This window comes from Mobula birostris, chromosome 8 (assembly GCF_030028105.1).
Source record: "Mobula birostris isolate sMobBir1 chromosome 8, sMobBir1.hap1, whole genome shotgun sequence".
NCBI lineage: Eukaryota > Metazoa > Chordata > Chondrichthyes > Myliobatiformes > Myliobatidae > Mobula > Mobula birostris.
Genome location: NC_092377.1, coordinates 165,194,717 through 165,219,619, shown reverse-complemented (window position 1 = coordinate 165,219,619; position 24,903 = coordinate 165,194,717). Strand labels below are relative to the sequence as shown.

At 42.0% G+C, this 24,903-nt stretch overlaps 1 protein-coding gene across 6 annotated transcripts in view; it reads right to left on the bottom strand.

Moving 5' to 3' along the window:
• c8h2orf42 (chromosome 8 C2orf42 homolog) overlaps positions 1-23,277 on the bottom strand; it is a 36,235-nt gene extending 12,958 nt beyond the window's left edge. Inside the window, exons 1-7 of one of the 6 annotated variants that reach the window (XM_072266744.1) lie at positions 23,180-23,277; positions 15,179-16,026; positions 12,851-12,967; positions 11,625-11,729; positions 9,349-9,456; positions 5,684-5,784; positions 600-762 (exon numbers count right to left, since the gene is read on the bottom strand). In XM_072266744.1, the coding sequence (XP_072122845.1) occupies positions 600-762; positions 5,684-5,784; positions 9,349-9,456; positions 11,625-11,729; positions 12,851-12,967; positions 15,179-15,998 (1,414 nt within the window). In that variant the 5' untranslated portion in view covers positions 15,999-16,026; positions 23,180-23,277. Of the gene's footprint in view, positions 1-599; positions 763-5,683; positions 5,785-9,348; positions 9,457-11,624; positions 11,730-12,850; positions 12,968-15,178; positions 16,027-17,277; positions 17,296-20,962; positions 21,005-22,450; positions 22,606-23,179 lie in introns of those variants that run through there. The other 5 variants (XM_072266745.1, XM_072266746.1, XM_072266747.1 and 2 more) reach the window with 5 other exon arrangements.
• Positions 23,278-24,903: the final 1,626 nt, after the last annotated feature.

The following is a 24,903-nucleotide window of genomic DNA, read 5'->3' as shown; positions in this document are numbered from 1 at the left end:
TGCAAGTTTATAGGATTATGAGAGGCATATGTAGGTAGATAGCCCAGAGTCACAATGTCAAATACTAGAGGCCATGCATTTAAGGTGAGAGGCCTAAGTTTAATTGAAATGTGTGGGGCGAGTTCTTTTTTTCAATACACAGATTGGAGGGTGTGTGTAATGCACTGCCAGGGGTGGTAGTGAAGGCAAATACAATAGAGGTATTTAAGACGCTCTTGAAGTTTGAACGTTGAAATTTGAGATAGGCACACAAATATGCAGGAAATGGATTTGTGATGGTAGAATGAACTAGTTTAATTGGATTTAACTCCTAGTTTAATTAGTTCAGCACAACACTGCAGACCGAAGGGCTGGTTCCTCTGCTGTACTCTTCTAAATTCTATTTTGCTTTTAAATAAAGTTCAATGTAGGATTGACAGGAAAATGTAGTTGATATATGCCAATTAATTCTCCAAAGATATCTAACAAAATACCAAAATTGATTCATAGTTCCCGAACTGGCTTTAATTTTGACTAAGGAACAGTTACAGTATTAACACTTACCCTTGTATTAAAATTAAAGGCACCCAAACATCAGTCACTTTACCGGCTATACTCACCTACTCTCAGGAAGGTCTTGAGTTCCAGTGGCCGAATTGTTGGCTGCTTTTCCACTCGACTGTAAGCTTCAGCAATGTTTTCCACCTGAACCTTTGGGCACTTGAACAACTCATAGGTGCCATCACGGTTTTCAATAAAACTCCGGGTAACTTCCAGTGGCATCTGTGAGATGGAACAGGTGATCTGGTTTATGTTGGAAGTGTTTATTCCTATACCAAGAGCCATTTTCTGTCATACAAAGACATTTTTGACTACTAACATTGCATCCATCTCAGACATTCTATCTCTCAACCTCCGTGAATGAATGTCTTCCCTTATTATTTTCCTTATTCTGTACAGTAATGCTCTTTGCACTTCATTCACAATGATCAGCTTCCCACCATTAAGTTATCTAAATACATGTCTTCTTTCTTCCTCATAGATGCTTAATATTAATGACTTAAACAGACTTACTCTGATGAAGTCCTCAACCTGAAACGTTAACATTGTCTGTCTCTCCACTGCCCCTCCTGAGTAAATCCTGTGCTTTCTATTTATTGTTACTAGCAATACTGTGTCTTAAGATATAGAAGCAATTTAGGCCATTTGGCCCTTTGAGTCTGCTCCATCATGGCTGATTTATTATCCATCTCAACCTCATTCTCCTGCCTTCTCCCCATAATCTCTGACACCCTTACGAATCAAAAACCTACCAACCTCTGCTTTAAATATACTTAATGACTTGGCCCCCACAGCCAATGAATTCCACAGATTCACCACCCTCTGGCTAAAGAAATTTCTCCTCATCTCTGTTCTAAATGGACGTCCCTCTATTCTGAGACTGTCCCCTCTGATCTTAGACTCCCCACTATAGAAACATCCTCTCCGCATAGGCCTTTCAATGTTTAATAGATTTCAATGAGATGCCCCCCCCCCATTCTTCTAAACTCCAGCAAGTCCAGGCCTACAGCCATCTAAACACTGCTGATACATTAACCCTTTCATTCGCAGGATCATTCTTGTGACTCTCCTCTGGACCCTCTCCAATACCAGCACATCCTTTCTTAGATAAATGACCCAAAACTGCTCACAGTACTCCAAGTGCAGTCCTGACCAATGCTCTATAAAGCCTCAGCATCACAACTTTGCTTTTTATACTCTAGTCCTGTCAAAATGAAATGAAGTCTCCCAGACCCATTTTGTTAATTGGCAAGGCAATGATTCAGATCTACTGAGATATCGTTCTCTGAAAGGAGCACTGACTACTAAGGAAAACAAGCTCCTCACTATCTGGCCATTCCTTGTAGACTTTAATCCACAGTTCAGAAATAGCCATAGTTTTTTGAGTAACCACATGGACATTCATTTGTTCAACAATCACTGAACACCATTGCTATAGCATTTCAAAGCAAATCACTGCAATAACTAATATACTCTGACAGTATCACCCAAACCCCCAACCTGCATACTATCTGTTCCAAAAGCTCCCTTCTGGAAAGCACTACAGGGCTATTAAAACAAAAACTTCATGCAATCTTAGAAGTATCTTCCCCCAGGCACTTAATCTGATCAACCATTCTAGTTAGACCCCTCACCCTCCTCTATCTATTACCTCAGTCACTGCACTATGAACACTTTAAACCACTTTTTATAAAGCTATTTACATTGTAAATACACACTTTATGCACATTTTATTCCATTTCTGTACTTTAACCACTAACAATTTTATATAATTCTTTATAATTGTTGAATGTTGATTTTGTCATGCGCTGACCAACAAACCACAGCAAATTCCTAACATACATAAACTCTTAGATAGTTCCAGACTTTGGAGTTCAATTCCAGTGCACTCTGTAAGGAGCCTCTGTACGTCTTTCCTGTGGAATGTGTGGGTTTTCTCCCAATGTCCAACGACATACTGGGTAGGTTAATTGGTCATTGTAAATTGATCCTCTACCACCATTAAGGACTAGGGAACTAGAGCACCTTGTAGTTAAGTAGGCCTTTGGTCACTAAAATAATTTCAACAACATTGCTGAGATATCTAAACATTATGTTATACCATTCTCTGGACCATTTGATTAAGATATTGAACAATCTAATGTGAAAGCACCTGAGAGAGTGCAGGGATTTACCAGACTGACAGATTGTGAGCTGTGGTTCAGAGGGCTACACTTTATACTTTATTGTCGCCAAACAATTGATACTAGAACATACAATCATCACAGTGATATTTGAATCTGCGCTTCCCGCTCCCTGAATTACAAATCGATAGTAAATATTAAACATTTAAATTATAAATCATAAATAGAAAATATAAAAATGGAAAGTAAGGTGGTGCAAAAAAACCGAGAGGCAGGTCCGGATATTTGGAGGGTACGGCCCAGATCCAGGTCAGGATCCATTCAGCAGTCTTATCACTGTTGGAAAGAAGCTGTTTCCAAATCTGGCCGTACGAGTCTTCAAGCTCCTGAGCCTTCTCCCGGAGGGAAGAGGGACGAAAAGTGTGTTGGCTGGGTGGGTCATGTCCTTGATTATCCTGGCAACACTGCTCCGACAGCGTGGATTTACTGGACTGATAGATTGTGAGCTGTGGTTCAGAGGGCTACACGCTGACTTTTCAGCACAGAAGCAGATCCTTCAACCCACCAAGCCAATACTCATTTACCATGCTCAATTCTGAGCCACAAAGTTTAATTCAAGAACTACCACTAGAATTCTAGAAACTTCTAGAAACTGGAGTATAAAAGTCCCAGTCTGTAACTCCAGATCTATACTGATGGCCACTGCACGGATGAGACATTAAATGCTACTCTTCCTTTTGGACATAAAATAACGAGAGAGCTAGTCCTGTGCACCCTCGCAATAATTATCCTTAAACCATCACAGTTGACTGTCTGATTGCTACTACCCTGCTTTTCATGGTTTGCTGTATGCATATGTCTGCTACACTCCCTGAAATTAAAACAGTACCTGTCCTCCAGAAGTACTTCATTTGCTGCATTGCATGAGATTCACACTGTTCTTTGGAAGAAAGGACGAGGAATGAAGTTATGTGACAAGATTAAAGAAGCTTATTTACATCATCATCATGTGCCATGTTGTATGACGTGGACAATCATGATCTTTCCATAGACCATGATTATTCTTAGAAAATTTTTCTACAGAAGTGGTTTGCCATTGCCTTCTTCTGGTCAGTGTCTTGTAAAGATGGGTGACCCCAGCCATTATCAATACTCTTCAGAGATTGTCTGCCTGGTGTCAGTGGTTGTATAACCAGGTCTTGTGATGTGCACCAACTGTTCATATGACCATCCACCGCCTTCTCCCATGACTTCACGTGACCCTGATCAGGGGCTAAGCAGGTGCTACACCTTGCCCAAGGGTGACTTGCAGGCTAGCAGAGGGAAGGAGCACCTTGCATCCCCTTTGGTAGAGACGCATCTCCACCCCATCACCTTATTTACAGAGGTGATTAAATGTGGAGAAATTGGTAACTGTTTATTAACCAGAAGACATAAATTTTAAAAATATGGCAGAGGGAGAAGAGGAGAATGTTTATTGCTGTTGTTGTTCTGTGAACATGGTGGGCATGCTCTATTGGTATCCGAATGTGTGGTGATACTTGCAGACTTCCTGAAGAACATCCTTCAGTTATGTTGGTTGCTAACACAAACAACACATTTCACTGCTTTGAAGAACGTGTGATAAATAAAAGAATCTGAATCTGCAATTGTTAAGTTATGGAATGCACTATCAAAGAGATTCAGTGACTTCAAAAGTTAATTGGATTATTACTTAGAAAAAACCTGTAGAACAACAGGGAAGGGTCTTGGCTTTCAAAGAATTAGCATAGATCAAGATGGACCAAATGGTCTCTTCTTCCTGTGATTCCATCATCGAATATAAAAATCATGCCATCATTTAATCAGTAAGTCAGTCTGAGCTGCAGCAACATCTCCAGCTCCACGTCCCCCAGAGCTGGTGTGCTCAGTCTGTTGCTGACTCATGGCTGCATTGCCAGATCCAGCTCCAACTGCATCAAGTTCACTGATGATACTGCAGTGGTTGACAACAATGAGTCAGCATTCAGAGAGGAAGTAGAGAGGTTTGTCAAGTAGTGCGAGATCAACAACCTGGGTCTCAATGTGGACAAGACAAAAGGGGTGATTGCGACTTCAGAAAGATGCAGGTTGACCTCTCTCCATTGCACATCAATGGCTCTGCCACGGAGAGAGCGAAGAGTACAAAGTTCCTTGGCGTGCTCATAATGCACGATTCAACCTGGACCCACAAGCACCTCCTCATTACTCAAGGCGGCATAGCAGCATCTACACCTTCTAAGGAGTTTGAAGTGTGCAAGGCTCCCCACTTACATTCTAACAACTTTCTACAGGAGCACCATCAAGAGTTTCTTGTCTGGCATCGGACCGCAAGACCCCAAAGAAGTTAGTAAAAACCGTCGAGAGGATCAACAGGGACTCCCTCTCTCCTATTTGTGACATTTACCTTGAGCATTGTATATGGAGTGCCCAAAGCATTGTTGAGGGTCCCTACCACCCATCCCACAATCTCTTTGATCCACTACCATCAGGAAGGAGGTACAGGAACATCAGGATTAGGACTTCCAGACTGGGTAACAGCTTCTTCCCCCAGGCTGTGAAACGAATGAATACATTGGCACCACTGTGGTCTCAACACTAGGACAGTGAACTGTTGACTTCTGTTGTGCATTTCACATGCATTTTGAATAATTTTTTTAACTTGTTGTGGTAATATTTTGTTTTATGTGCTGCGTTTGATATATATATTGTGTGTGCACTCCGATCTGGAGGAACGGTGTTTTGTTTGGTTGTATACTATCAGATAGCAATAAACTTGAATGTGAAGCAATTGTATTTACCTTCATAGTATACCTACATACAGTATTTACCGTCACATTTCCTTGGAAAGTGAAAAACTAAAGGACCAATGTTTTCTGTCAAAATCAAGGCTTGTCTTTGGTCAAAGGGACTACTGTTATACAATGCAGATTTAAACCATCTTGCTTTCAATTCCCACCATCAACCTTTTAGAGCCCCCCGTTGAAAGCACTAATATCTACCTCGGGGGTATCAAATATCTGTTTGATCTGAAGAATATTTGTGATCTGCCAGGTGTACTTGGAGAACGTTCCCAGGGGTAATGCATCCTTCCGAACAAAACCTGTAGTGAAATACATGAGATAAAAGGAGAGCTAGTTAATTCCTGCTGCTTTTGCCTGACCCAACAATCCAACCTCACCTCATGACAAGTCAGATTTAAAACCAGCAAATTCAACAAGCAAAGCCTTTTGGGGGTACTTCACAAGCCTACCCTCTCCATAACAAGCAGAGGTTATTATTGGGATGTACTGGGTTAAACCCTAGCATTACCTCATTGGTACAATTTATGGTGGTGATTACATGGGCCATGCCACTAGAGATAAATTAGCAACTTGTGAAGAACACATGAAACTAATGGTCTCTTAATTCTGCAGGTGACTGGCCATTAATGTTATTGTTCCCAGCCACAGATACTGCCTGACCTGCTGTGTTTCCAGTACTTCCTATGCTTAGTTTCACTGTATCCTTAAAATAATTTCCTCAGAATTACATCCAACTTTGACCCATCTGGTTTATTATCCACACTATAAACTTGTTTCACAATGGTTTTATGTTCCAGGCACATCCATAGAACATAACAGCGCAGTACAGGCCCTTTGGCCCATGATGTTGTGCCCACCCTTCACCCCAAGGGTTCCCAATCTGGTGTCCACAGACTCCTCAGTTAATGGTAAGGCTTTATGACATAAAAAAGTTTGGGAACCTGCACCTACTCTAAGGTTAATCTATCCCTGCCCTCTTACATACCCACCATTTTTCTACCATCCATGTTTGAGATATAATTTCTATACTTAATTTTATTGAACATCAGGTTTCCAGCCCTGCTCCTGTCAGAGCCCCGAGCATCAGTATTGACTAACAATCACTTTTAACCATGACAAAGGCAATCTGTTCTTTGCCCATTGACAAACGTGCACCCTTTGACACAGTTGACTAAATCTGATACATCACCGCAGACATATTCCAACACCTTTTGGCTATCATCTGGGAAACACTGTTCTTGCTTGCTTCTATGTTTATCATGAAATTGAAGCCAGAGAATGGCTTCCTTTCTACGTCTGCAGTCACCGCCCCCCTCCCCACTAGTCTACCTCCAATTCCTCACCTACATTCTGTCCCTCATATAAAAACACACCAGTTTCCTCATGTAACCTCACCACCATCTCAAAATTGTTGTCTCAGACCCTGTTTTTCATCTTAATGTAACATTTTATCATATCAAGATAATTTTCATGATGTTATCATTTTTCTCTCAGGCTAGCTGCACTGAAAATTCTCTGAATGAGCTCTATCATGCTTCTCTATTCTGCCCATCTACAGATGTACCTTGAGAGCATTCTGACTGACTGCATCACCGTCTGTAATGGGGGCTTGGGGCACTGCATGGTACTGATATAAGCTGCAGAAGGTTGTAAACTTAGTCAGCTCCATCATAGGAACTAGCCTCCCCAGCATCCAGGACATCTTCAAAGAGCGATGTCTCAAAAAGGCAACATCGAACATTAAGGATTCCCATCACTCAGGACAAGCCCTTTTCTCACTGCTACCATCAGGGAGGAGGTACAGAAACCTGAAGGCACACCCTCAGTCATTCAGAAATAGCTTCTTCCTCTACGCCATCGGATTTCTGAATAGACATTGAACCCATGAGCACTACCTATCTAATTTAACTTTTTTATATATACATACACGTACTTCTTACTGGAATTTACAGTTTTTATTATGTATTGCATTGTGCTGCTGCTACTGCATAACAACAAATTTCATATCATATGCTGGTGATATTAAACCTGATTCTGATATGACAATCCTGTTCAAGATATGAATCAAAATTCCTATACAAGTCTCATCATACATACCTCTCAGACAAGTTCCCACAGTTCCTTTCTTTTATACTCTAATCTGTTAGGGTAAGTTGATGGCTTCATGCCTTTATCATTTTCTAAATCCACCGTGACTGCTGAACAGCCACATTTTCTGAACTTACATTATCTCTCTTCATTGCTCCAAAACCACCATTAAATAACAGAGCCACTGCTCTGTTTTCCCTAGCTTTTCTTCATAAACCAGTCTCTCAGTGTTCAGTTTCCACTCTATTATTCCTACCGGCACGTCTCTAATGGTTATTAGATCAAAGTTATTTATTTTTATTTTCACCCTCAGGTCGTCAGTTTTCTTTCTAAGATAGCGATCAGATCAAAAGCATTTAGTTTTGTCCTTTACTCTCTCGTGTAATTTGCTCTGAAACCTAACCCTCTATCCTTTGCTGTGCCAGACCACTTATCCATTCCCTTATTAATACCACCTCTAGTATTCTCGGCTTTTATTTCAAGGTTTCAGCATCTTCAGTTTTTTGGGAGGGGTTCTAGTAGTTCACGGTTCAAAGTAAATCTTATTATCAAAATACATATATGTCTCCGTATACAACCCTGAGATTCATTTTCTTGTAGGCATACTCAATAAACCTATAGAATAATAACCACGACAGAATCAATGAAAGATCAACCAGAGTGCTGAAAACATCAAACTGTGCAAATACTAAAAGAAGAAATAATATTATAATAAAATAAAATAATATTAGGATATATTATTTTATTATAATATAATAAAATGATATGATTCAGTGTCTTATTTTATAATGTTTTTGTACAGTGCTTCGGGAAATTTTGCAAAGTTAAAGGCACCATACACGTATACAAACTGGTGTTGGAATACATTCGTAAGTTGATGGTATTGATAAATGCCAAATTTTCCTTTTCATAGATGAAGCATCTTTCTACTCTAATTTTCTACATAAAATAAAATCACATCTAAACCTAATTGTAACTCAAGCATACTTTCATAGTCAATATGTAAAACCAGGGTCTTCTTCTAGGATTGAAAATAATTATTAGATAGCTATTTCCAAATCTTACTGTAAAGTTGCAGAGAGTGGTGCTGATGCAGCTTTGGAAGAAAATCAAGGACAGGTTTCCTATGTGCATGTAGCTTCCAGTGTTTTAGTTTACTTTATCAGTATAAATACTACTGTAATTTTTAAGCTCCATGCAGAATGGAACAGTTTTTCAATACTGCCTATCCATCACCACATCAAGATACAGAACAACTGCCACTTCACTTTGCTCCCAATGTGGCTTTCCTCTTCAGCCTACTAGAACTTAATGGAAATGCTCTATATCCCGCATCAAATATTTCCCGTTTCCATGAATGGGATTCTTCATTTTAAATAAAAGCAATAGGAACCGTATACTGCAAGGAACGATATTGAATCTATTGTATTTATTGCAAAGAAACAGGTTATTCAATGCAAAACACCTATCTTATGTTTCACCTGAGCTTACTCAAACATTATTTCTTTGCAATCTTTTAGAATGGCCTTCCAATTTTTCTCACGTATACATGTGATACATGAAAAATAAATACTGAGAGTCAGGAACAAATAATCTGAAACTCTCCAGGTTTTCTTTTCTCCCCTCTCTTCTAACTCACTAGAGGGGGATTATCAGAGTTTTCTGACCTTGCATAACCTGCGGCATTTTCAAATCCTGTTCTTCCCCACACAGGACACATTTGTCCAGGGGTGTGGTGCAACCCACTGCCCGCATGGTTGAGCAATTCATGTTACCTGTGGTAGAGTTGGGAAGCCGCTTCTTTTTACTGCCCATGGAAATCCTCTGCTGCAGAGCATCGAAGAAAGCCTGAGGGACGTGGAATACCAGTGGCTCGGGCTTGCCTGTATTAACAAGAGTCCGCATTTAAATTAACCCTTTATAACAAGAACTACAGCTTTCAACTCTTGCAGTGTATCAGACAACAACAATGTGTATTTATTGTTACCTTTAATGGACAATATTTTTGCAAGGTTCCACAGGAATGTACTGAGACAAGAAAATATCTTTAGACACCAAACCACAAGAGGGCACATTAGTAAGTGAAAGATTAGCTTTATTTGTCACATGTACATCAAATTATACAGTGAAATGCATCATTTGTGTCAAATCAAATCAGCACAGATGATGCTGGGGGCAGCCCACAAGTGTCATCCTGCTTCCGGCGGCAACATAGCATACCCACACTCAGTAACCCTAACCGTACACCCTTTGGAATGTGAAAGGAAACCAGAACACCCAGAGGAAATCCATGCAGTCACAAGGAGAACGTACAAGTTCCTTGCAGACAGAGGCAAGAATTGAAGCCTGATCTTATAGCTGGCACTGCAATAGCATTACGCTATTGTGTCATCCGTAGAACAAGTGACCAATAGTTTGGTCAAAGAGGAAATGACTTCAGACAGATTTTGTAAAGTAAATAGTAATTATTGTTGTAAACAAACAAGAAGAAAAAAAATCAGAGATTAAATATATTATATCTGTTTGTATGGGCTCTCTGGAGTAATCTTTTAAAACACATCCGTTGACACCTGCAGCTAGAGCTGTCGATGGGTATATGTGAAACCCAACACGCACAGATTTATATACAGCTTGAAAAGATGGTGTTACCATAGAGGTTCAGTAAACCATATCAGATTATTATTTATTAACACTAGAGAGGTTGCTATCAAAATACAAGTGGCTGCTGTTGGTAGGATATTTGCTGAAGATAACATTCACCAAGTGCCTTGCTACCTTTATTGCAAATATAATAAACTTTATGTCCTCTTTTTCAGTACATTCAATGTGCTATTAATATTTATTATGGGAACATGAACAAAGTTTCTCTTCCTGAGCTACAGATCACAGTAACCAAACATTCTGCCTCCTCAATAAATCCTATGATCAACATTCTATAAATAAAGATTGAGTCGCAAATGCAATGTTAGCATTCATTTCAAGAGGACTAGAATTTAAAAACAAGGATGTAATGCTGAGGTTTTAATGCACTGGTCAGACCGTACTTGTAGAATTGTAAGCAGTTTTGGGCCCCATATCTAAGAAAGGATTTGCTGGCATTGGAGAGGGCCCAGAGGAGGTCCATGAGAATGAGCCTGGGAATGAAAGGGTTAATGTATGAGGACTGCTTAATGGCCCTGCACTTGTACTTGCTGGAGTTTAGAAGAACGAGGGAGAAATGTCATTGAAACCTATCAAATATGAAAGACCTAGATAGAGTGGATGTGGAAAGGATTCTTCTAATAGGGGGAGAGTCTAAGACCAGAGGTTAGAGCCTCAAAATATAAAGATATCCCTTTAGAACAGAGATGAGGAGGAATTTCTTTAGCCAGAGGGTGGTGAATCTGTGGAGTTTACTGCCACAGACAGCTGTGGAGGCCAAGTCATTATGTATATTTGGAGCAAAAGTTGGTAAGTTCTTTACCAGTAAGGACATCAAAAGGTACAGACAGAAGGCAGGAGAGTAGAATTGAAAGGGATAATAAGTCATCCATGATCAAATGGTGGAGCAGACTCAAAGGACCTAAAGACCTAATTCTACTCCTATGGTGTATGGTAGTGGGCACGTGGCCAAGTGGTTAAGGCATTGGACTAGCTACCTGAAGGTCGTGAGGGAACGTGTTGTTTCCTTGAGCAAGGCACTTAATCACACATTGCTCTGCGACGACGCTGGTACCAAGCTGTATGGGTCCTAATGCCCTTCCCTTGGACAACATTGGTGTCGTGGAGAGGGGAGACTTGCAGCATGGGCAACTGCCGGTCTTCCATACAACCTTGCCCAGGCCTGCGCCCTGGAGAGTGAAGACTTTCCAGGTGCAGAGCCATGGTCTCGCAAGACTAACGGATGCCTTTACTTTACTTTATGGTGTATGGTCTTATAGTTTAAGTTATATTGTTGCAAAGACAGATTAAGACATGAAACCATTATCAACTTGATTTATTATTATCACAAAATGTTACAATCAAAGATCCTTTAAAACACCTATAAACTTTGTAAAAGCATGTTGCTCACCATCGAACTGGTAATGCATAGTCTGGTTGATCCGTTCAGTGACACTAGAAAGCCATTCTTGAAATGATAGGTTCACTTGTGATTCGTCAATGGGCTGGCTCGCCACTGAAACGTAAAGAAAACATCAGTCTGCAGTCCGCGAGGTGCTTCTCCAAAGAAAAAAGAACACTTACGTGGTGGATAGCTGATACCTTTTCTCTAGGTATGAGCTATCATCACTGTGGAATTCTGTTACAGTCCTGTAAGGCAAACTCCAATCAATACTAATCAAAGTTCAAAGTAAATTTATTATCAAAGTACGTATGTGTCCCCATATACCTCCCTGAGGTTCATTTTCTTGCAAGCATTCAAAGAAATACAATAGAATCGATGAAAAACTACACACAAAGACTGACAAACACCAATGTGCAATAAAAGACAAAACGTGCAAATACAAATAAAAATAATAATAGCGATAAATAACTGAGAACATGTTGTAAACTCCTTGAAAGTTAGTCTATAGCTTGTGGAATTAGTTCAGATTTGAGGTGCGTGAGTGAAGCTATTCATGCTGGCTCCTGAACCAGGATGGATAGCTTCACTCACTCACCTCAAATCTTGGGTAGTGAGAAATTCTCAGCAAAGCTGGCCTAGGAACCTGCACAATGTCTTGGCATTCCACCACACCAATCTATTGAATACTGAAAAGAAAACTTTATCCTGTTTCACCACAAACGTTGAAAACCACCGCCAATGAATACTATTGTGAAGGTTTCTCTCAATATAGAATTCCACAAATGCTTTGTTGCCCTTTAATTTATATCCACCCTTTTTGGTAGTAGGAATACATTCCCAATGATAATTTTCAGCACAAGAACCCTTCCAATTTAAGTATGTGGCTTGGGAATGATCCCAGCAATAAAGGGATTAACGTATGAGGAGCGTTTGATAGCTGTGGGTCAGTACTCAATGGAGTTTAGAAGAATGAGGGGGGAATCTCATTGAAGCATATGGAAAGGCCTGGATGGAGTGGAGGTAGAGCGAATACTTCCACTAGTGGGGTAAGCTAGGAGCAGAGGGTAGAGTCTCAGAATAAAAGGATGTACTTTTGGAACAGAGTGGAGGAATCTAAACTGACAAAGGATTCTTAAATGTTCTACTTGTTCCAGCATAAGCAATTTCACCTTGTTGACAGTGACAATGTTCTAGGCAATAATGTAAAACGATATAACATTCAGTGAGTTTACCCATTACATCGTCCTTTTTCCTCTTCTTTGCTTTTGAAATGGCATTGGCTCCAGCCTGAGCTATGTAGTCCTGGGGATAAACCGCCAGCAGTCGCCGCTCAGAATTTGGCTGAAGCCCTAATTTTTAAAAAAAAGTCATAACTGACGTTAAGTCAGCATCTCAAAATTCATATTCATGAATCCAAGTGAATTAAGAGGGAACTTCTTTATCCACAGAAATATGAATGAAAGTGAAACACTCAATCACAAGAAGCGTTTAAAGCAACCGGCATAGTTAAAGAAGCAGCTAGATTGCCAGCTTGTTCTCCTTCCCCTTCTCCCACCTTCTTATTCTAGATTCTCCCTCCTTCCTTTCTAGTCTTGATAAAGGTTTCGGCCCAAAATATTAACTTATTTCTCTCCATAGATGCTGCCTGACCTGCTGAGTCTCTCCAGTATTTTGTGTGTGTTGCGTTAGGAATGGGTGGCGGTGTGGAGATACGCCCCTACCAAAGGTAGTGTAAGGCGCTCCTTCCCTCTGCCAGCCAACAGGACACCCTTGGGCGAGGTGTAGCACCTGCTTAGCAACCCCCCCCCCGCCCTCGATCAGGGTCACTTGAAGCTATGGGAGCAGGTGGTGGATGGTCATATGAACAACTGTTGTTTATCACAAGTTCTGGTTTGCGGCCACTGACGCCAGGCAGACAATCTCTGAAGATATTGGTAATGGGTGGGGCCATCCGTCTTGTAAAGACACTGCCTAGAAGGCAGCAATAGCAAACCAATTCTGTAGAAAAACTTGCCAATAACAATCAAGGTCATGGAAAGACTATGATCACCCACATCATACGACATGGCACATAATGAGATGATGACACGTTAGATAAATGCAAGATAAGAAAGGAATATCCGTTTATGAAAATGGTGTTAGATGAAGGGAGGAAGACTGAGTGGAACTTTAAGACACTAGGGTGGTGTGGTTGGTGTAATGCATTACAGAACCAGCAATCACCAATTTGGGTTCAATTCCTGCTGCTGCCTGTAAGCAGATAGTACATTCTCCCTACGAATGCTCTGCCCCAGAAGGCTGTGGAGGTCAAGTCTCTGGATGCTTTCAAGAAAGAGATGGATAGAGCTCTTAAAGATAGCGGAATCAAAGGTTATGGGGATAAGGCAGGAACTGGATACTGATTGTGGATGATCAGCCATGATCACAGTGAATGGCGGTGCTGGCTCAAAGGGCTGAATGGCCTACTCCTGCACCTATTGTCTATTGAGTTTCCTACAGGTGCTCTGGCTTCCTCTCACATTCCAAAGGCATACTGTACGGGTTAGGGTCAGTAAGTTGTGAGCATGCTGTGTTGGCACTGGAAACATGGCAACACTTGCAGGCCGCTCCCAGCCCAATCCTCACTGATTTGAACTTCTCATCGCAAATGAGAGAGACAGCCTGTGTCAAAGTGCTGAGTTATGGACTGTGGTTTTGATGGACCTAGATCTTTGGGGGCTTTGCTATTGCTTGCCGGTTGGTGGTGTATGATGCTGTTTAAGCACGGGAGGAGGAGCGGGGCTTTGGGGTTCCAATGTTTTTCTGTCATTTATTCTTTGGGGTGTTCTGTTTCATGGATATCTGTGAAGAGTAAGAATTTCAGGTTATATATTTTGTATAGTCTCTGATATTAAATGGAACCGTTGAACCATATGACGAATAAAACTAATCTCTTTAATCTTTATATTGAAACGCTATTTGGAAATACGTTATTAATAACCATATAACAATTACAGCACGGAAACAGGCCATCTTGGCCCTTCTAGTCCGTGCCGAACCCTTACTCTTTCCTAGACCCACCGACCTGCACTCAGCCCATAACCTTCCATTCCTTTCCTGTCCATATATCTATCCAATTTAACTTTAAATGACAACATCGAACTTGCCTCAACCACTTCTGCTGGAAGCTCGTTCCACACAGCTACCACTCTCTGAGTAAAGAAGTTCCCCCTCATCTTACCCCTAAACTTTTGCCCTTTAACTCTCAACTCATGTCCTCTTGTTTTAATCTTCCCCACTCTCAATGGAAAAAGCCTATCCATGTCAACTCTATCAATCCCCCTCATAATTTTAAACACCTCTATCTAGTTCCCCCTCAACCTTCTACACTGCAAAGAATAAAGACCTAACTTGTTCAACCTTTCTCTGTAACTTAGGAGATGAAACCCAGGCAACATTTTAGTAAACCTCCTCTGTACTCTCTCAATTTTATTGACACCTTTCCTATTATTCAGTGACCAGAACAGTACACAATACTCCACATGAAGATTAATTTACACTTACAGAATTTCTGTACCTACCTACAGAATCAAAGTTGATGAAATATGAGAATTCTTGCCCTAACTTCTCATCACTAGCAAATGCACAGACGCAGGCATAAAAGTGGATGCAATGTTTGGGTGTCTCCTCTTTGCTGGTGCTTGATTTGCTGGCTTTGAATGCCTGGCACGAGCAGTGGAATTTGTGCTCCATAACGCCTTTAGTTCTAGTTTTCTCATGGAAGGAGACATGCAGAAACCCTAGGCTGTGCTTTGGGCTGGCTTTGCACTTCACCACCATGATGGTCTTGGTGATGCGCTGCACCAGGGGCCCACTCGATTCCGTTGCCAAGGTCCAGATAGCCTGCTTCGTTTCCGTGGTCACTTGGAGAGAGTTGAGGACAGAGCTCTTCAGGGTGTGTGGAGTGGCCTCCATGTGACACTCAACAGCGAGCTTAATGTGCTGACACTGATTCTCCGCACCTCCTTGAGAAGACACTTTGAAACAAGTGGGGACCAAACACCGGCCCGTAATGTGGGTGATAATGGTCCCATCCACCGTCTGTATTGCCTCGGTTGTGCCCAGTTCCACAAAGCCTCTATAGTCAGGTCCTCGATCCCGAAGCCTCACTGAGTACACCTGTGAAGAAGATCCGGTCACAATTCGAACTGCGTCAACACTGGGTTGTTGCTTTCGAGCTCCATCCCTGAAGACAGCGCCACAGCTTTTATTCTTACAGCTCAGCCCTCGAGTACCATTGAACGTGCCACACTTTGGACACTTCTTAATGCCCCGTAGTGTGGGTTTGCCCAAGTCAGCTAGAAAAGCTGGAGTTTTCATTCTGTCTGGCTGTGGCTCCATTTCTTATATGTCTATGATTGTTGGTAGCCTACAAGAGAGTAGAGGGATTAAACTTGGCAAAGAAAATGAAGTAGTGTCTTAGGGTATGATTATACTGAAACACAGAGATAAATTGGAAAACATGCCTTCATCAATAACAATCACCAGGAAGAGGTGGCAACCAGGTACCAGGACAAGTCAGTAACGTAGTTTATAAGAAACACAGAAGACAGAACAGTACAGCACCATACAATGTTGTGCCAACCGTTTAACCTACAAGATCATTCTAACCTTTCCCTCTCACATAGCTCTCCATTTTTTTCTTACGTCCACATGCCTTTAAGAGTCTCTGAAATGTATCTGCATCTCCCACCACCCCGACAATGTGTTCTATGTACTTACCACACTCTGTGTGAAAAAAAAACTACCTCTGACATCCCCCTTATACTCTAATCACCTTAAAGTTATGCCCTCTCATCACACAAAATGCTGGAGAAACTCAGCAGGCCAGGCAGCGTCTACGTAAAAAGGTACAGTCGACATTTCAGGCCAAAACCCGCAGTCCTGCCGAATGGTTTCGGACCGAAACGTCAACTGTACTTTTCTCCATAGATACTGCCTGGCCTGCTGAAGTCCTCCAGCATTTTGTGTGTACTACTCGGATTTCCAGCATCTGTAGATTTTCTCTTGTTTATGCTTTCTCATATTAGCCATTTTCACCCTGGGCAAAAAGCACTGGCTGTGCACAACATCTATGCTTCTCACCCTCCCTCACTGCAAAGAGAAAAGCCCTAGCTTGCTCCACTGGTTTTCATTTAGAATGCTATTAAGGAAACATCACCAGATTTCTGAATGGTCCATGACCACGTCATTATTCTTTTTTTTTGTAATATTTATTTATTTTACAATTTTATATGTAGCCCCCGGCAAGCCTCAAGGTTGCTCAGAATGAAAATAAATTGCATGGTTTATTCTTGTAAATATTTTTAAAATTATGAATAATGTTTATCTTGATAAAAATAAGATTCTCCAGCAAGGTTCATAGTTATCTTAAAATTTAAGGAGTTGAGGTCACTGTTCCCTGACTGTTATTCCACTGTCAGTCATCTGGCCAGGCTCGTTACTCAACTCCAGGTCCAGTATTGCAGAAGAAATGCTCTTATTTCAGTTTCCATTTATTTTCAGTAAGATTGTTCTGTAAGGTTGTTCATCGAGCCTAGAGGTTAGGTCGCAAACATTTTGTCCTCAGTTATGGTGACCTCATTTGTGCGCAACGGTGTTGATTCTGCTGAGTGCTCACGTTTATATCGGTCCGACTTGTTGTTCTGATTGGTTGGCTGTCACGCTGGCTGCTCGTCTCCGCCGGATCCTGGCTAACTGGACAGCAGAGTGATATCCCCTGACCCGTACCTCTGGTTGTTGGTTATTGTGGGCATTGTGTCCGCAGCTCACTCCTTAGCTCCAGTGATGTCACCTCACTGATGACAAAATGTTGGCGACCCAACCTCCAGGCTCGGCAAAGAACCCTGAAAAACAAGCAGCCAACCCGAGCTACTAATCTTTCATTTCAATAATCCCTTACAACTCTCTATCGGCACAACTATGCAACTGTTTATAAATTCATAACTCCAGCCCTCTGAATGAGCATACCCCTTATCTTATCATTCAATTCAAGATCTTTCCGTCCTATAACTCTGGCCTTTTGCAAACTGCGCTATGCACTGCCATTGATATCTTCAATTATCTTAATTAGTTCAAGTCTTGCAAATTTCACTGGAGAGCATTCCAACTGGTTTTATCATCATCTGGTATGAAGGTGCCACTGTACAGGGTCAGAAAAAGCTGCAGAAAGTTGTAAACTCAGCATCTCCATCCTGGGCACTAGCTTCTGCACCATCTTCAGAAGAGACGCCTCAAGAAGGTGGCATAAGACCATAAGACATAGGAGCAGAATTTGGCCATTTGGCCCAGCAAGTCTGCTCTGCCATTCAATCATGGCTGATCTTTTTATTCTCAACCTCACTCCCCCGGCCTTCTCCCCATAACCTTTGATGCCATGTCCAATCAAGAACCTATCAAGCTCTGCCTTAAATACACCCAACAACCTGGCCTCCACAGCTGCTTGTGGTAACAAATTCCACAAATTCACCACCGTCTGGCTAAAGAAATCTCTACACATAATAAAGGCATCCATTAGTCTTGCGAGACAATGGATCTGCACCTGGAAAGTCTTCACTCTCCAGGGCGCAGGCCTGGGCAAGGTTGTATGGAAGACCAGCAGTTGCCCATGCTGCAAGTCTCCCCTCTCCACGACACCAATGTTGTCCAAGGGAAGGGCATTAGGACCCATACAGCTTGGCACCAGTGTCGTCGCAGAGCAATGTGTGATTAAGTGCCTTGCTCGAGGACACAACATGTTGCCTCGGCTGGGGCTCGAACTCACGACCTTCAGGTTGCCAGTCCAATGCCTTAACCACTTGGCCACAATTTCTACACACCTCTGTTTTAAATACACACTCCTCTATCCTGAGGCTGGGCCCTCTTGTCCTGGACTCCTCCACCATGGGAAACATCCTTTCCACATCTACCCTGTCTAGGCCTTTCAACATTCAAAAGATTTTAATGAGATCCCCCCTCATCCTTCTAAATTCCAGCAAGTACAAACCCAGAACCATCAAATGTTCCTCAAATGATTACCCTTTCATTCCTGGAATCATCCTTGTGAACCTCCTCTGGACCCTCTCCAATGCCAGCATGTCTTTCCTTAGAAGAGGAGCCCAAAACTGTTCACAATACTCAAGGTGGGGCCTCACCAGTGCCTTATAAAGCTTCAGCATCACATCTTGTATTCTAGACCTCTTGAAATGAATGCTAACATTGCATTTGCCTTCCTCACCACTGACTCAACCCGCAAATTAAACTTTAGAGTGTGCTACACAAGGAATCCCAAGTTCCTTTGCATTTTTGCCCCATTTAGAAAATAGTCTACACATTTAATTCTACTACCAAAGTGCATGACCATGCATTTTCCAACATTATATTTGATTTGCTACTTTCTTGCCCCTTCTCCTAATCTGTCTTCTGCAGTCCTTCCTCAACATTAACTGCCCCTCCACTGATCTTCATATCATCTGCAAATTTGGCAACAAAGCCATCTATTCCATCATTGATACAAAGCTTAAAAAGTAGCTGTCCCAACATCCATCATTAAGGACCCTCACCAGCCAGGACATGCCCTCTTTCCATTGCTACCATCAGGGAAGAGGTACAGGAGCCTGAAGGCGCACACTCAATGTTTTAAGTACACCTTTTCCCCCTCCGCCATCAGAATTTTGAACTGACAACCCTGACTGAAAGAACAAAATTGTAATGGAAACAGCAATGAAGAATCCTTATTCATCTGAGTGTGATGGTATTCCTGAGTCTCCATCTGGGACTTGCGTGACTGACAGTGAAAACTGAGAGGAAGCTACTGACACGATGAAGGAAGCCCTGACCCCCACCAGAGATGGAGGACCGTCACTGATGTCCTAAACACCAGCGGCGTAACAGGCATGATCACACCTCAACCCTACCTCACCTTTTGCTCTCTTCTTGCATTACTTTTTTTTTCTATTTCTTATTGTAATGTATAGTAATTTTTATGTTCTGTACTGTACTGCTGCTGCAAAACAACAAATTTCACAAATATATCAGTGATGTGATTCCGATGTGGGTCCTAAATTCTAGACTACCCATCCACAGACCTGTATTTTACTGGTGGCCAATTACCGCCCTCCTTGCATTGTCTAGTACACACAGGCCAATGCACAGGATGCAGAGGGGTATAAACTCAGACAGCCCCGTCACTGGCACCATCAAGGGCATTTTCAAAGCAGACGCCTCAGGTAGGCAGCATCCATCATTAAGGATCCTCATCACCCAGCCCATGCCTGCTTCTCATTGCTACCATCAGAGAGGAGTCTGAAGAACACACTCATACATTTTAGGAACAGCTTCTTCCCCTCTGCCATCAGATTTCTGAACGATCCATTCACTATTTTGCACTTTTTTTAGATATTTCTTATTACAACATAGTATTTTTATGTCTTGCACTGAACTGCTGCACAAAGCAACAAATTTTACACATATGTCAGTGATAAAAAACATGATTATGATATAAGACCGAAATCCTATGGTAGCCAACCATACCAAGCCTCCTTGTTTTTTTTAAATTTTTAATCTAACTTTTTGATCTCATTGTCCTTATTTTCCCTCTCTTCCCCTGTGTCAGTTTTAAAATTGGATTTTCCTTGGTCGGCCGATTACTGAGCTGATTGTTGACCAGAGCATGAATGATGCTATGCTGATCGGTTCTAAAAGGTGCTATGTAAATAACAGTTTTATCATTTTCTTTACCTTCCTCCCATCTTCCACCTAAAACAATGTTGTTGCCCATTTCATCACAGGAAATCAAAGTTTTATATCTTTCACAATTGCAATCTTTAAAAAGTTAAAAAAACAAAACTACAAAATGTGCTCCTATTTTAGAACTGTAAGTTTATCTAGTAAAATTAATATTTTAAATTTACATGAAATATCTGAACATCACCATTACAATGACATGACTTTGATCAGCCTTATTTTCAGCGGTGATGAGACACCCTGACACAATGGTGCCATGATAACAACCTCTCCCTCAATGTCCAAAAACCAAAAGAGCTGATCGTGGATTACAGGAGGAACGCAGACAGGCTCACCCCAATCAACATCAATGGGTCTGCAGCTGAGAGGGCGAGTAGTTTCAAGTTCCTCGGTATACACATCATCAATGATCTTACGTGGTCTGTCCGCACCGGCTGTGTGGCAAAAAAAGCACAACAGTGTCTCTTCCACCTCAGGCGACTGAAAAAGTTCAGCCCCCAAGTCCTCAAGACCTTCTACAGGGTCCCAATGAGAGTATCCTGACTGGCTGTATGACTACCTGGTATGGGAACCATACCAACCTTGATTGCTGGGCACTGCAGAGAGTAGAACGGACAGCCCAGTGCATCGGTGGATGTGAACTTCCCTCCATTGAAGACATTTATAGCAGCAGGTGCAGTAAGAAGGCCTGGAAGATCATCAGGGACACCGGTCACCCCAACCATAAACTGTTTCAGCTGCTTCCGTCTGACAAATGGTACCGCCGTATTAAAGCCAAGACCAACATGCTACAGGACAGCTTCTTTCTACAAGCCAAAAATTCACGTGTCTGTACTTTCCGACGGAGTCATAACACAATGATTTTTACTCCCTCACATTGTGATATGGATGTAAGATTTAAATACATTCTTAATTCTAAGTTTTAAAGTTTTTCTTTGTTAGAAGATTGGCTGATTGGCAAGAGGCAAAGAGTGGGAATAAAGGGATCCTTTTCTGGTTGGCTGTCAGTGACTAGTGGTGCTCCACAGAGGCCTATATTGGGATCGCTTCTTTTTATGTTCTGTGCCAATGACTTGGATGACGGAATTGATGGCTTTGTGACCAAGCTTGCAGATAAATCAAGATAGGTGGAGGGTCAGGTAGTGTTGAGGAAGCAGTGAGGCTGCAAAAGAACTCAGACAGATTAGGAGAATGGGCTAAGAAGTGGGAGGTAGAATACAGTGCCAGTAAGTGCGTGGTCATGTACTTTGGTAGAAGGAACAAAAGCAGAGAAATTTTCTAAACAGGCAGAAAATTAGAAAATCTGAGGTGCAAAGGGAGTCCTCATGCAGAATTCCCTAAAGGTTAACTTCCAGGTTGAGTTGGTGGTGAGGAAGGCAAATGCATTTTGAGAGTACTAGAACATAAAAGCAAGGATGTAATGCTGAGACTTTATAAGGCACTGGTGAGGCCACAATTGGAGCATTGAGAGCAGTCTTGGGATCCCTATCCAAGAAAGGATGTGCTGACATTGAAGACGGCTCAGAGGAGGTTCACAGGAGTAATTCTGGGAAAGAAAGGATTATCATATGAGGTACATTTGATGGTTCTGGGCCTGTACTTGCTGGAATTCAGAAGAATGGGGGTGGAGAGTCTCTTTGAAATCTGTTGAGTGTCGATAGGCATAGACAGAGTGGATGTGGAGAGGGAGTTTCCTAGAATGGGAGAGTCTAGGACTAGACGGCAGAGCTTCAGAATACAGGGATGTCCATTCAGGACAGAGATGAGGAGGAATTTCTTTAACCAGAGTCTGTGGTGAATCTGTGGAAGTCATTGCCACAGGCGGCTGTGGAGGCCAAGCATTTAAGGTAGAAGTTGATAGATTCTTGATTAGTCAGGGTGTGAAAGGTTATGGGGAGAAGGCAAGTGAATGGGGTTGAGAGGAAAAGTGGGACAGCCACGAGGAAATTGAATTGATTTGATGAACCATATGGCTTAATTCTGCTCCTATATTTTATGGTTCTTTTCCACTATACTGATGTTATAAGAGACAAAAAAAAATCAGCAATAATAATTTTGACATCACCAACCTGAAATACTGATCTTCAGCAGTAACTTATGTTTAAACAATTTGACTAGAAATGCCTGGAATACCAGAGTTTATGTTCACATATGACCCTCCACAGAGTTGAAACCATCTAAGGTCTTTGTAGCCATCCAGGACTTTTTGTAAAGAAATGCAATTCGTAACAGGGAGCAACATGCTGGCCAAATTGCAGAAGGTCCCTCGTAATGCACGGAGTTAAATGACCGGATGATGAAACCAGATAAGAGAGGAAAACGATGCTAGGCAGAGTGACACAACCCATCACAGAAAGATACAAAGACACGACGAGACCCCAAAACCCTTTACAGCAGATAGAAGGATGTTCGAATCTACTGCATGAGTTCTCATTGTATATAACTCGTGGAGTTCGGAGTAACTTCTAACTAAAAAAAAAATCAGCGATTAAGGTCTGAGAAGTGGAACTTGCGCCAGGAGCTATTTACGACTGCCAGTTGATTGACATAGACCCTTCCTTCATTGCAATTCCTATTGGTTTAAACGAAGGACCAACCCGGAATATCGAAACCTGATTGGTTATTCCAGTTGTTAATCAGGCCGCGAGACCGCGCCCACTGGGACATTAATGTGCACCAGAAGACGACCAGCGTTAAAAGCTGCAAGATCAGCCTTCGTGGCGGGGATACGTCACTTGAGAGAAGGCTAGCCGCTAACTCAAAATTAATTTCCGCCGATAATGACATTAAAACCTTACCTTACTCTGGAGATAGTTTTCTTCCCTTTTTCTTTGATGTAAACGCCCGGTCAAAGCCAGGCTCGCATCAGACGCTCCGCCATTTCGCCTTACAAAAACCGCTCAGCGCTGCGCTGTAACGCCGGTGCCAATTGGCTGTCCATGGTCACCAGGGATAACCCCGGCCTCAATGCGTTTTAGGAAATGTAGTCCTCCTGCAGTTTGATTCAGCGGCGGCCTGATAATTGTACTACATTTCCCAGAACGCAAAGGACCCACTCTCCCTTTCAATAGAATTCAGACCCGGTGATATTTAGAGCTTAACTATAAAAGCAGTCAGTAAAGAGATTGCAATATTAATAGTAAAACATTTACTTCACGTTCACATGCTTAAGCTCAATTATTCTAAAGTATACTTTAAATCAGAAAGAGATTTCCATTCAATCATTTCATTGTAATGGGGAAGACTACAAAAACATTAGAAAGGGTAGCTTCTGCAGTGTAAACGGCGTGCTTTCAGTATCACAGCTACTGGGACATCTTAAGAACTCCAAAGCCAGTGCCGCTCCATGATTTAAACTATGGCTATGCCTCCAAAGTCAAGGCAGCCGAGAGAGCTTGCAACCATTCAGCGCACCTGTCTGTCACAGAGCTAATCCTACTGCGCTTCTTCGCTGGGAGGGTGGGGAATAACTGGGAAGTCTACCACATCCTGTATTCCTCACGCACAATAGGTTAATTTAATTTACCCATACGGAGAATGGGTTTTACGCCTCAATGCTTTTTATGCTCGTTTTGCCCGTCAAAACATAGAGGAACTATCACTAGTTCCCGCAGCCCCTGATGATCCATCGTCCGAGGCCGACGTGCGAGCAGCCTTCAAGAGGGTGAACTCACGAAAATCACACGGTCCAGACGAGGTATCTGGCGAAATAATGAAGTCCTGTCTGATCAACTAGCAAGAGCGTTCACCGATATTCTTTAACTCGCTTCGGCAGTATGAGGTACCCTCCTGTTTCAAACAGACTTCACTTGTACCGCTGCCTAAAAAGAAGGTAGTAACCTGCCTCAACGACTTTCGTCCAGTAGCACTTGCATCCAGTGGTGAAGAGTGTTTTGAGAGGCTGGTGATTAAACTTAACAACTCCTGTCTGAAAAGCGACTTGGCTCCGCACTGATTTGCCTGCTGAAGCAACAGATCCACAGCAGATGCCATCTCCTTGGCTCTTCACTCAAGCCGGGAACATCTGGACAGAAAAGTTGATAACTTATTTTTTCTTTCTACTTCTAATATTTATATCTGTGCACATGTAATGCTACTGTAACATTATAATTTCCTTTGGGATCAATAAAGTATCTACCTATCAGGACGTTTTGATCAACTACAGCTCAGCTTTTAATACTATCATCCCCTCAAAACTAATCAATAATCTTCAAGACCTTGACCTCAATACATCTTTGAGCATTGGATCCTCGATTTCCTCATTTGCAGACGCCAGCCAGTTCAGGTTGACATCTCCATCAATAAAGGTGCACCCCAAGGCTGTGTGCTTAGCCTCCTGCTCTATTCGCTTTACATTTATGACTGAGTGGCTGAGCACAGCTCCAATACCATATTCAAGTTTGCTGATGACACCACTGTCGATGGCCAATTCAAAGGTGGTGATGAATCAGCATATAGAAGGGAGACTGAAAACTGACTGAGTGGTGTCATAACAACAACCTCTTACTCAAACGTCAGCAAG